Source organism: Vanessa cardui, chromosome 11 (assembly GCF_905220365.1).
Source record: "Vanessa cardui chromosome 11, ilVanCard2.1, whole genome shotgun sequence".
Taxonomy (NCBI): domain Eukaryota; kingdom Metazoa; phylum Arthropoda; class Insecta; order Lepidoptera; family Nymphalidae; genus Vanessa; species Vanessa cardui.
Window position 1 is genome coordinate 10984602 of NC_061133.1, and position 12954 is coordinate 10997555.

The 12954-nt window shown below is 29.4% G+C and overlaps 4 protein-coding genes and 1 pseudogene across 4 annotated transcripts; 3 read left to right on the plus strand and 2 right to left on the minus strand.

Annotated features, from left to right (window-relative positions):
* Positions 1–382: 382 nt before the first annotated feature.
* On the plus strand, positions 383–1291 carry LOC124533574. The gene is made up of 2 exons (XM_047108945.1): positions 383–540; positions 635–1291. Exons 1-2 carry the CDS (start codon positions 527–529, stop codon positions 1173–1175), a joined length of 555 nt encoding a protein of 184 aa, XP_046964901.1. The 5' UTR covers positions 383–526; the 3' UTR covers positions 1176–1291.
* Positions 1292–1491: 200 nt separating this feature from the next.
* On the minus strand, positions 1492–3695 carry LOC124533414 (annotated as a pseudogene).
* A 491-nt stretch (positions 3696–4186) lies between these two features.
* LOC124533413 (3-oxoacyl-[acyl-carrier-protein] synthase, mitochondrial) lies at positions 4187–5700 on the plus strand. The gene has a single exon (XM_047108650.1). It carries the CDS (start codon positions 4406–4408, stop codon positions 5693–5695), a length of 1290 nt encoding a protein of 429 aa, XP_046964606.1. The 5' UTR covers positions 4187–4405; the 3' UTR covers positions 5696–5700.
* Positions 5701–5752: 52 nt separating this feature from the next.
* On the minus strand, positions 5753–10926 carry LOC124533412 (gametogenetin-binding protein 2-like). Its single transcript, XM_047108649.1, has 8 exons — positions 10728–10926; positions 10279–10469; positions 9575–9718; positions 8571–8859; positions 7992–8216; positions 7446–7727; positions 6761–7201; positions 5753–6660 (listed from the first exon to the last, which is right to left on the minus strand). Exons 1-8 carry the CDS (start codon positions 10815–10817, stop codon positions 6463–6465), a joined length of 1860 nt encoding a protein of 619 aa, XP_046964605.1. The 5' UTR covers positions 10818–10926; the 3' UTR covers positions 5753–6462.
* A 422-nt stretch (positions 10927–11348) lies between these two features.
* Positions 11349–12581, plus strand: LOC124533831 (ribosome maturation protein SBDS). Its single transcript, XM_047109364.1, has 2 exons — positions 11349–11638; positions 11878–12581. Exons 1-2 carry the CDS (start codon positions 11508–11510, stop codon positions 12500–12502), a joined length of 756 nt encoding a protein of 251 aa, XP_046965320.1. The 5' UTR covers positions 11349–11507; the 3' UTR covers positions 12503–12581.
* Positions 12582–12954: the final 373 nt, after the last annotated feature.

Genomic DNA, 12954 nt, shown 5'->3' on the forward strand with positions numbered 1-12954 from the left:
GAAGAAGAATAAATTATCCTGATAAATTACATATGTATTTATTATATAGGTAATCCATCAGATTGTATAAAAAACTTAGTATTTCATTAAATATTATTTTATTCTTAAATAAAGTCAAAATCTTTTTAATTTAATGTGTATTAAAACAAATAGAAAGGTTATCAAATATTTTAGTAAAACTACTTTAACTTCATTTCTTTTATGAATAGTTTATTAGTTTACTGAAACGTATTTATTGAACCGAAGAAATGCTAGACCTAAGAAATGAGTTACAAATAATTAAAATCGCATCAATGGTTTTAACTTTGGCTTCACTTAACACTAATTCTTCATACACTCCATCAGCTGTATATTGTGATTCTGTTGGCGGCACATAACTAGAATACTTCAAATACTTCAAACAAAGTTTCATGTGTCACTGTCAGATTAAACGAGAAAACGGCCTCAAATCTTTAACTTTTCAAACTGTTTCGCTTATTTCATTATTTTTAAATAATAAAATGAAATTACGTTTTTGATTATAAAAATGGAAGCATCCGGGTGCGTATTTTCTTATATAAAAGCCAGGTATTTTACCCTCATATGGTTAATGCTTGTATTAAATTTTTCATATATTCGTAACGTATTTTTACAGATTAGTATCGGAATTACCAACTAAAATGGCTCATTTAGATATTATGGAAATAGGGGAAAACATTGAAGCTAATGCTGCACCTGAAACAACAAATTCCCGAGTGTTAAGGAAAAGAAAACCCTTTGTCCCAGAACCGAGTAAATCGTCTAATCGTAGAGTTAGTATGAAGCCTCGCAAACATAATATAACAGAAAACGCGAATTCTAAACAAATAGAAGCATTATATCTCAATAAAAAAATCAAGTCACTAACTCAAACACTAGAAACCATATACGAGGAGCCAAAACCTAGTACTGCAGAATCCGAGACATATATCGGAGGACGAAAGATAAAAAGACTATTGACATTCCAAATAGGTAGCCAATATACCAAAGAAAAAATAAAAAAACGTAGGGCAAAAATCAAGAAACTTCTTGGAAATAAAACATTTGTTAATAGAAAAAAGATACCCATGCATGTGTTTCTCAAAACAATTGAGTGTTTGGAGTTAGACGAAGTCATTCATTCTGAGAGTAAGACTATTGATAATGTCACAGTATAATATTAGTAGATGATTTACCTACGGTATTTTTGTCGGTGTTTATTGTAAAATCAATTATTAATCAATAATTAAGTATTACTACAACTGTGACATTTAATAAAGATTTGTTCAATTTGTGTATAGTATTTATTTTAATTTAACTGCATCATTCTATGAATAAATAAATAATAATTTTTCACTTAATAATGCATTTTTTAAATGTCTATAGAGATTATGGTAGATTTGCGGGATTAATACAGTATAATTATGCCTAAATAAATTATTTTAATTACTATTAATTTTAAAAGAAGTTAAAGTATCAATATTTAAAATGATATTAAACTTATAAAAAATACTTTATTTTGGAATGAGATTCTCTAACAATCACATAAACTTAACTAATAACAATAAATACAATAATTTAATTAACACAGTATAAAAATAATACATACATATAAAGCAATATCTTCATGAAAACTATCAAGTAGATCTTTATGCAAATATTTTATTCAGCTCTCCTTTCATTAGTTATATATAAATTTCAATCTTTAAATAAGCAATACGTAGATGTACTGGAACACCCCTCATACTCTTTGAGCATACTTGAATTATTTTTTTCAAGATTCACACACACACACCGAGGCTTCTCTTCACCTGGGGTAAATAGCTGGCGTGGGACTCCAACCCAGCCTCGTTCAATGCCACCACTGAAATAATTAAATAAAAATAGTTGAGCTAAAAATGCCTTAATAATTATTATATTTTTATTAATTGGAATTTACCATTTTATTATTTATATGAATTGCAACAATTTTAATAACAAAATAACATTTTATATGATTTTGTAATAGTCCTTTTACATTATGCACTACAAGTGGTGTTTGCTAAATATTACTTTTTTTATGGTATAGGTTTGCAGAGCATATGGGCTACCAGATGGAAAGTGGTCACCATCACCTGTAGACAATGATACTGTAACAAATATTACATCGTCAATGTGCCACCAACCTTGGGAACTAAGATATTATGTCCCTTGTGACTGTAGTTACACTGCCTCACTCACCCTTCAAACTGGAACACAACAATACTGAGTACTGTTATTTGGCGGTAGAATAACTGTGGGTGGTACCTACCCAGACGGGCTTGCACAAAGCCCTACCACCAAGTAAATTACACATTACATACATTTTTGTTAATAATGCTACATCCTTATTCCACTTAACTAGTTAAATCCACTTTATAAACTGAAATGGATGGTAGTACTTATAATTATATAAATACCTTCTTCTAAATTTTCAAAGCACCATTTACCAGAACCATTTAACACACAAATTTTTGATAAATCCATAATAAATACCATAGATTATTCCAAATCTCAAATGTTGTTTAAATTCAATTTTAAAGTTGATTATTTTCCTATTGTCCTCTGATTTGAAGTTTTGCCCTTCATAATAATTAGATTTAGCTGAGATGGCATTATTTTTCATTAACAGTGTTCTCATATGAATTTCTATATATTAGCCAGAGTCATTGCTATTCAACAACTAATAAATGCTCAAATTTAAGGTTTTAGAATATCTTCTAGATTTACAATCACATGACCACTGTCTTGACACTGAATTCAAAGTTTGCCAAAAAGCAATAGTAATTTAATTACATAAATTTATCTCCAGCTACCTTGTTTTTGTACACCATACACGAGTCCCTTCTTCTTCACTCCAAGAGATATTGCATGGTGGAAACAATTTATCTTGCTTTTTAGCCGCTTCTTTTTCTTCTTTACAAAGCTTTATTTTATGTTTAAATTCACTCATGTACGAGGTTTCTAAACCATTTTCATCATAATATCTACCAGCTAATAAACCTAAAATAATAATTTTTAAATAATATTATCTAATTAAGAAATAATAACTTAGCATTTTATATAAATCAAATTTTGTTGATTGCATACCAATAAATTTATATTTTTCTCTATATGTCTTTCTCCAGTGCAATATTGTTGATACATCATCACAAGACAATTCTAAAACATGATCTTTATTGCTGGACTCATCTTTAAAATCACCCGTCACCAAAGCTCTTGTTCCATCTTTGCCTAGAAAAAATACATTTGTGTCAATTTATTTAGCGAATATTCACATCTAACATATTCATTTTCAGAGAATTAAGTTTATTACCTATGAAATAATGATAAGGAGATCCTTTAGCATAATATTTCTCGCCTTCGGTAACATCAAAGATGCTTCCAATAACTGATAAATAAAGCTTATCGATATATATTCCATCATATTTAGCTAATTCATCATTAGAGAAGACTAACGGACCATTTGCCCGTTTTAACCCGTCATCAGTTTTTAAAGTAATGTTATACTTTCTTAAAATTATTGCTACTATAGCGATTGAAATAGTGATTATAATATATTTTAAATTAAATTTTGAGACTAATGTTGAAAACATTATAATTAAGTCAGGGTTATTTCGTACCTATTCCAAACACCAAAACGTAAACAAAACATTACACCTGACTCATTTATCATAATTTGACATTGACAGTAGGGAGTAACACAGAATCATTAGCGTTTTATTAAAAGCCAAAATTTAAAAAAATACGTTGTAAAATACTATTATTTTATTGTATAATGTATAGTACATATAAATAAAGTTACAGCTACGGTAATAAATAGATTACATATAAAGCTTAAAATCAATGTAATTATTGTGCACTTATAAATATTTATCTACGAACTATTTCGCAAAATTAGGGCGGAAATACTTGAATAATTCTGAAAATATTAACACGATGATCGTAATATACTTTAAAATTTGAAAGCATGGAACAGTAGTAATAATGGTATTCCCCGATTTAGTCCCGATTATTCCGATCAAATTAAAAAATGAGCAGCTTATGACACGAGTAGGTGGCAGAGATATAGAATAAAATAATAAAATTAATTTTACGAGGGGAATATGAGATATGAGATCCTTAAATGCTTCTCCTTACCTCTACACTCCATAACCGATACATAAATTTGACACATGACAATGACAATTCCTTGTTTATCTTTATAACAATTAACGAAGGTCGAAGTGTATAAATCTTTGGTATTTACAATACTTTTGATATCAAAGTTTTATTTTTATTATATTGATAAGATTCATTAAATTTAAGTCAAGTACATTATTTAAGTACTTGTCCCAACGATCATTATTAACTAAATAATGATTTTAACCTCTATGTTAAACTAAGCAATATGAAGTTTCTTATGCACTTACGTAAATATACACAGTTTCCTCCTAGACGAAGAGTGGTTGTTACAGGTGTTGGAGTAGTATCACCTTTAGGGACAGGATCTGAGCTAGCTTGGAATAATCTCTTAAAAGGACACTGTGGTATAATATCACTTAAAAATGAGGAATACTCAAAACTACCTAGCAGAGTAGCGGCTGTTATACCTATAGAGAGCGATAATGAAATAGCAAAAGCCATGTCTAAATCTAATTTAAAATTGATGGCCCCAGCAACCTGTATAGCCCTAGTTGCAACTGCCGAAGCTCTTACAGATGCCAATTGGATTCCAAAGTCTGATGAAGAGAAAGAAGTAACAGGAGTAGCACTTGGTATGGGAATGATTGATCTCAAAGATGTCTGTGAAACAAATAATGCTTTGAAATTAGGTTACAATAAAGTCAGCCCATTTTTTGTACCTAGAATATTACCTAATATGGCAGCAGGTCATATTAGCATAAGGTATGGCTTTCGGGGTCCCAATCACGCAGTGTCTACAGCTTGTGCCACTGGAGCACATTCTATAGGTGATGCATTCAGGTTCATAAGAAATGGTGATGCAGATGTTATGGTCTGTGGAGGAGCAGAATCTTGTATAAGCCCTCTAGCTATTGCTGGATTTTGTCGATTAAGAGCTTTAAGCACTTCTTTCAATGATATTCCTGAAAAGGCTTCAAGACCATTTGATAAACTTAGAGATGGTTTTGTAATGGGCGAAGGAGCGGCTGTTGTTGTCCTAGAGGAATATGAGCATGCTTTGAGGAGAAATGCCAAGATGTATGCAGAATTATTAGGTTATGGTCTTTCTGGGGATGCTTCCCATATTACTTCTCCAAGAGAAGATGGCAGTGGTGCTATATTATCCATGAGTAGAGCTTTGCGTGACAGTAACCTAAGTAATAATGAAATATCATATATTAATGCACATGCCACATCAACACCTGTGGGAGATGGTATTGAATCTACAGCTATCAGAACACTATTCAAGGAAAATGTTAAAAACATGATGGTGTCTTCGACAAAAGGGGCTCATGGCCATTTATTAGGTGCTGCTGGAAACTTAGAGGCTGTGTGGACTATTTTGGCATGCTACCACGGAGTTGTGCCACCTACAATTAATTTAGATGAACCTATAGATGATTTAAACTATGTTGCAAATGTTCCACAAAAATGGAATAAAGAAAGACGGATTGCTTTAAAAAACTCATTTGGATTTGGAGGCACCAATGCAACTCTCTGTATTTCAAGTATTTAAAGAATATAGTATGGTACTTTGTATTGAGGGATAGTATGGCCAAATAAAAGCATGCTCTAGACTCGATAGTATATTTAAAACTGAGTTACAAATGTTTTCAGATTTTACAACATTGGCTAGCTAGCCACAGTAACTCCCAACAACATGCTGTTAAAGCATTCTCATAAAGAGCGAAAAATAATTCATTTGTGTACCACATAATATATTGAGTCACATAAAGCATGAAAATTAAATGATTTGATCAAAATGCTACTATATTTCATTACAAAGCTTTAACATTTTAAACAGTAAATATTTGTTAAATGCTGGTGTTATCCAGTCAATAATTTCATAATATCATAAAAAGTTGGAATCATTCAAACTTGCACTTCATTGGATAAAACTTATAATTATATAATATAGATTGTTATGTATATATATATTACATATGCTATAAGCACCTTTTCAAATACACCTACATAAGAATCATTGACCTAATTGGTAGGATTTGAATATATTTCAGGAACATGATTATCTTTTATGTGAAACTGTCCTAAAAAATGGAATTGTGTTACTAAAATTGTTAAAGTTATAGCATTTGTAAAAAGTGTATAAAGAAAGCTTTTTAATTTAACTTTAAATGAGCAATCAATCTGAATTATTATAAAATAAATATAAATAATGTAAAATAAAATTTAATATGAATTTATATCTGTATTATTTTTCTTCTACTGACTCAGAGGCTTTTTTTGTGTGCAGTTTGAATGTTACAATATTTTATTATCATATTATACAGGATTTTTACCCTGCTTTAGCATTACAGAAGATAATTGTGGAGTGTTCACACATAACTGAGCAAACTTTTGCCGTAAATTCTGTCTTAGCTCTTGCCTTTTTTCTGTAATGTTTCTCCTTGATTTAAATTCCAGTACTTCTTCAATGGGAATATAACTGGTGTCTTTTTCTTCATCTGATGAACATGTGTCCTGTGAATAAAATTATTCATTAAAATATTTTCACAATAGTTACATAATAATTCCACAATTCTAATCTTTTTAAACTCTTTTGTTAAATATTAGTACATACCAGCATTTCTTGCAGAGAGAGTGTGAAACCAGTGCATGAAATTTTGTCGTTTTTAGGTACATCTGAACAGTCTCCCCTTTCATGGTTGCAAAATCCTTCAGAACAAGCAACCTCGGAACCTTCCGGAGAACTCATTAACGAAGATGAACCAGACATAGTTTCACAGCAACCACCGTTATTACCAGATGAGTAACCACAATCTTGAGAATGATCATTAGGTGATAAGTTGCCATTTTTGGTTAGTTTTTGTCCTAACTTCTTTGGTGAACAAAGTTTCGTATAGTCTTCTTGACATGAATGACAACTATCACCGTTGGATTGTATTCCATCACAGCACTGGTTGAAATCACGAGGTGTTAGCAAATCAGTTGGAGTATCTCTTTCTTCTAATAAACATTCTTCACATTGGCACTTGTCTTCAGGTTCCTCTGAATCAGCTTCCTGTAAAAGAAATATAAATAGATGTTTATATTATGTAGAAGTATATAGACATTATAAATGATTACTGGTTGTACTCAATACAACAAGAAATTATTTCATACATAAAAATTGCAATATATTTGAAATATATTGCAATTTCATGAACACAAAACAATACGATTTTTATGCACAAAAATCTTTTTAGAACATTTATTACAATTAAATGAGTGTTAAAGAGTTATTCTATAAAAAAAATATAAATTACTTTGCATTTGCCCTCAACAGCCAGGCGTTCCTTCTTCTTCCTTCTTTTAAGCTTTTTCTGTTCTTTTCGTTGTTGTCTTGTTAATTCTTCTTGTGTTATTTCATCATATAGCAGCTGTAGCTTTGATACACCACTCTTGAGTTCAACAGCTGTCTCAAATTTGCGATACAGTGCTTCTACACCTACTGCTGCAAGGATTTGACATGTGTTTTCTTCTTCACGCAGTCTAAGTGAAATTCTTTGCAGCCGCTCATAGATGCATATTCCAAGACAAATTAGGACCTAAACAAATGTGTGCTTTTATTATAAAATTGATGACAGTTACAATTGGTTTTAATCTGCTACTCTAGGATGCCCTCACTAAATGAATACTAAATTATACTAATAAATATTAACATATTTATGATTATCTCATAAGATAGACATAATTTATAAATAGCAGACGAATATCAAACCTACAAAAATTCTAGGTCAACTTTAAAGAAATTTGCAAACAAGAAATTAAACAACATTAACAAAATATTAAAGAACTTATACAATACTTGCCTCTTCCTGTGCAATTTCTAAAGTTTTGGCATGTTTTTCACGATGATTTCCAAACAGTTCTGGCTCAGCTCTAGCTATAAGATGTGCAATATAGTCTGTCTTTGCTTGTAAGTGCAGATGTTTGTCTAACAGACACCGTTTAATACCTCCATATAAGGCACCAACATAACCTTTCTCTTTTTGTGGCTCTTTCTCTTCAACTAATAACTGATAAGCTCTCAATACCTGTAAAATTATTGTAACTGATGATAGAATGACGATTTTTAAGAGAATATGATGTCTTTTTCATAGACATCAGAGAATAAAACACTATACACAATATTGTTTATATATAAATAATGCAGGCCTGAAAAGATTCAGTATAAACATTAAAATAATTAGGATCATATTTATTTCTTGTGTTCATTAAAAGTATAAACATTTCGCTCCTTGTTTGTTATAGAAATGTTGAATTTAATGACAAGATAACTATTGATTTATGTAGCAAATTACACAAATTACTAAGTTACATTCAGTAATAATAATCTTATAATTTAAAACCATATTGGTAGAACTATGTTAAGAAAAAAGCATTCATACCTTAGTTTTGCAGTCTGCACAAAATCTGTGTTTCCTGAGATAGTTGTGAAGAGTATCATGTAAAGTGTTAAAATGTACTAAGGTAACATGTTCCCTTGCTGAGGTACGCATGGCATCCCAAGCTGCGCACCATGCAGTGCGACCACCCCAACCCCAGGCACCCCAGCCCCAACCACAGCCTGACGTGGCACCCCAACCTCTTGCAGTGCCTGCCTCAAGTGAATGTAATGTACACCGCTGGGACTTTTTCCATCTAGGTTGACTCAAGATAAGGCATTCAAGACCAGTACTGTTAAAAAAGAAAATTTGAGTTAAAAGATAATTCATTATGAATTAACCAAAATAATCTTAGAGATCATTTTGGTTGATTTTATATTCCTGTTGTTTTTTTAATATTAGCTATTGTTATTCCATATCCTGTCCTATTCCAATAGTTAGTAGGAAAAAAGATAAACAAATCTATGATTTGAATTTTTCATGCAGTTTGGTATTAACTCAACTGTATTGGATACTAAGATTTTATAATTAAGATAACTTTATTTATAATACAACACTGTTACACTTTAATTTTATTTCCAAAATTCTGATAACAGATTTATTGATGTGCTAATTCCATTAGCCTTCAATGCTAAAGCAATTTTTCCACAAATTGTAAGTGAATATCTTAGATAAACCAAGCTCTTGACCAATAATATTGTGTCAATTTGCTGTCAAATGTTGTTAATACAGCTTTTTTCTTCTTAAGGTTGGAATAGAGCAAGTTGTATGTATGCTATGGTGGTGTTAGCATACTATACCCTTTTTGAATATGAAAAATATTATATTATTTAAAAATTTTAACAAAAGTAGTATTGTATAGTTAATAATGTATTCAAAATCAAATTTTACTAAAATATATGTACGGAGAATATATGCATTTTTTTCTAACATTTTGATCATACTGTTTGTTGTATGAATCAACAATATACATACCCCTAAGTTAATTAATATTGAGTCATTTTTACCTGTGTCCATTTAGCAATGTGGCCAAGGACTGTGGATTTGTTATTTTATCTTCTCTAATAGTCATAATTTCATCTTGTGTCAAAATTAATGGATCTAAAGTTGGATGACCTGATTTACATAATTGATAAAAAAGCCTTTCAACACTGAAACAAGAGATTAATAATAGTAAGCTTTATTTTAACTTAATGAAAATAATATAGATGTAAATTTATATTTGTACAAATAATATGAATAATGAATTTGTACAATATTATTATTATATAATACTTATACAATAATCAAAAGTAAGTTTAAATTGATTAAACAAATATAAAATAAAAGGAACTGAGAAAAATAATTATGTGCATATATAATATCATGTTATTCAATAATGTGGAACATTAATATATTGTGTACTATTTCTATACAAAAAATGCTATCAGTCCATGTTTTTTTATATGCATACATTTATGGGTATTTATTTCTTATTTATGTTTTTCTTCATAACATCAAATATCATTATATACATATTAGTTCAATCAATGAATTAAATAATCAAGTATAAATTGTTCATAGTCTAATTTCTTCTTTAGATACTATGTAGAACTAATAGCATGAGTAAAATATTAGTATTATCTTCTATTAATATTTTTGTTTATATTTAAAAGTTACTATCAAATAGATTATTAAATTAAAAGATAACAATAAAAACAGTGATTACTACCTTCTTCGACAACCGACACAAGGAATGCTTTGATTTAAAACATTAAATATATCGGAAGCGTCAACTCTAAGTGCCGACTTTAATTCATCTGTCGTGAGAGTTCTGTATTTGCGGATAAATTCATCATATTCTCGACCTTTAACTTGAGGACTATCAAAAATAAGGCCCATAGTACTTAGATCCATAATCATCTGCAAATTATAAAGAATAATATATATTCAACAAAGAAAAATTCCAGAAAATAAGGTCAACATTTAAACGTCACATCTTGTGATTACAAGAATTATAATTAATTTACTTGAAAAAAATATAAATAAATATTAAATTATGATAAAAAATATATATTTTCTTCAGATTAAGTATGATTTCCTGTAACGTACGCTTATTTTCTATCTTTTAATATGTAATCTACGTTTGAGGTAATGTCAAAGTGCAACTAGGCAACTTACAGTTAAGTTTTCGTAAATAGTTAACGGCAACTGTTTCCTCTTGATAACGGGGTCTTTATCACAATTATATATATCAACTAATTTAGCCATTTTTATGATTATTCACATAAAAATTGCCGACAAAATATACAAATATAACAAAATGACGGCTGATGACGGCCAACTTAAATGAAATACACGTCGTGACGTCCAGTTAAGCGTAGATTAAATTAAGCATATCGTCACCACAGAGTAGGTATACTAAAAATAACCGACATATCCAAATAAAGATAATGGGAGTATCGAAAGGAATTAATTGCTTCCTTTAATAAAAGTCATTCTAACATAAAGAATACATGTAATTATCTAATAGTATTATTAAATTAAAACCTAGATATTTGATTTTCTTAATGTATTAAATAATAAAAAGGTCTTTTGTAATGTAAAAAAGTTTTCAGAAAAGGCGACTTTTCAAATTGAATATCTAATTAACAAAACACTAACTACTGTACAAAATAGTATTTATACAGAATTACGTTACTAATTTTTTATAAATATTGTAGATCACAGCAACGTTCAAGAAACCGCTAAAAATATATTCATTGGTATTTTTAGCGGACATGGGGCATCACTATTTACAGGTTTTATTTTTAGATTCTATTGAAATGTGAATTTATGGAATAAAAACTCCTTGTACAATTATTGTTTATAGTACATAATTACTTTGACGTTTCCAGAGTTCTCATATTTATCATAATATAGATGAGTCTTTAGTTTTTCGATACGATCAAATAATTTAAGATGTCTAAAATATTTACTCCAACAAATCAAATTCGCTTAACAAACGTCGCTATCGTAAGGTTAAAAAAAGGTGGTAAAAGGTTTGAGATAGCATGTTACAGAAATAAAGTAGTATCTTGGAGAAATAAATTGTGAGTTATTTATTTACTCTTATTCTACTAAAATGAATTATATTATATTAATCCTGACAAAAGACATTAAGATGTGTATTTTATAACAGTATATCTCAGACTCGTCTTCTAATCAAGATATTTTAGAAATTTGTAATACAAAATAATTTTTCAATAATTAATATGTATTACACATTTCTTATTATTCGCTTATGACCTTAATGAAATAGATGTTATATAATATTTATTAAATATTTCAGAGAGAAAGATATTGATGAAGTATTACAAACGCACACTGTATTTACCAATGTGTCGAAGGGTCAAGTAGCTAAAAAGGATGATTTGGTTAAAGTTTTTGGTAAAGATGACCAAACTGAAATATGCAAAGAAATTTTGGAAAAAGGTGAACTACAAGTTTCAGATAAGGAAAGGCATTCACAGATAGATGCACTTTTTAAAGATATTGCTACTACTGTAGCAGACAAATGTGTGAATCCTGAAACTAAAAGACCATATCCAGTGTCTATCATAGAAAAGGCTATGAAGGATATACACTTCTCAGTGAATGTAAATAAGAGTGCAAAACAACAATCTCTTGAGGTAATACCTTTAATAAAAAAAGATATACCACTTGAACGGGCACAGATGAGAGTAAGAATTATGTTGAGTGGAAAAGATGCTCGTAAGGTAAGAGATAAGGCTGTCAAATTAGCTACTAATGTTGAAGAAGAGAATTGGGAATCTGGCACAGCCAATGTTATATGCCTTATTGATCCCGGAAGCTTTAGAATTTTAGACGAATTGATTAAAACTGAAACTAAAGGCACTGGACAATTTGAATTATTAAACCTTAAAGAAATGATTGAAGGTGAACAAGCACTATAAACTTGTCCATTATCTTTAATTAACATATTAATAATAAACTTTTTTAATATCATGTAAAATAAATTATAACTTTTGTTAACCAATGTTTTTTATTTATACAAAAATGTACAAAAATCAAGAGACAAGATACATTGCCATAGATAAATAAAGCTCATGAATCGAAGTAGTATAATCTGTACTAACCACATTTATTTGTGATTTTGCATTATCTCTTAATGGTTTATGTATAATTATTAATTTCTTAAAATATGATTTATTATATTTGTAATCTACGCTGCTAATACGTAATAAATACCGGTCGACGTATGTTATCTTAACTTCTTAAGCTTAAATACAGATACAAAATAAATTAATTTGATTTGATTATCAACTATTGTAATTAGTAAATACAGTGAATTTGATTAAAATAAATATTCAATTTTTCAATTAATTACGAAACACGAATAAAACAA

Excerpts from the sequence above, each read along its gene's own strand:
- LOC124533413 (XM_047108650.1), top strand. The coding sequence starts at position 4,406 with ATGAAGTTTCTTATGCACTTACGTAAATATACACAGTTTCCTCCTAGA.
- LOC124533412 (XM_047108649.1), bottom strand. The coding sequence starts at position 10,817 with ATGGCTAAATTAGTTGATATATATAATTGTGATAAAGACCCCGTTATC. Across the intron at positions 10,470-10,727 it reads CTATTTACGAAAACTTAACT|ATGATTATGGATCTAAGTAC; the intron begins GTAAGTTGCCTA and ends TATAATTTGCAG. Across the intron at positions 6,661-6,760 it reads TCTCTCTGCAAGAAATGCTG|GACACATGTTCATCAGATGA; the intron begins GTATGTACTAAT and ends TTTTATTCACAG.
- LOC124533831 (XM_047109364.1), top strand. The coding sequence starts at position 11,508 with ATGTCTAAAATATTTACTCCAACAAATCAAATTCGCTTAACAAACGTC. Across the intron at positions 11,639-11,877 it reads GTATCTTGGAGAAATAAATT|AGAGAAAGATATTGATGAAG; the intron begins GTGAGTTATTTA and ends TAAATATTTCAG.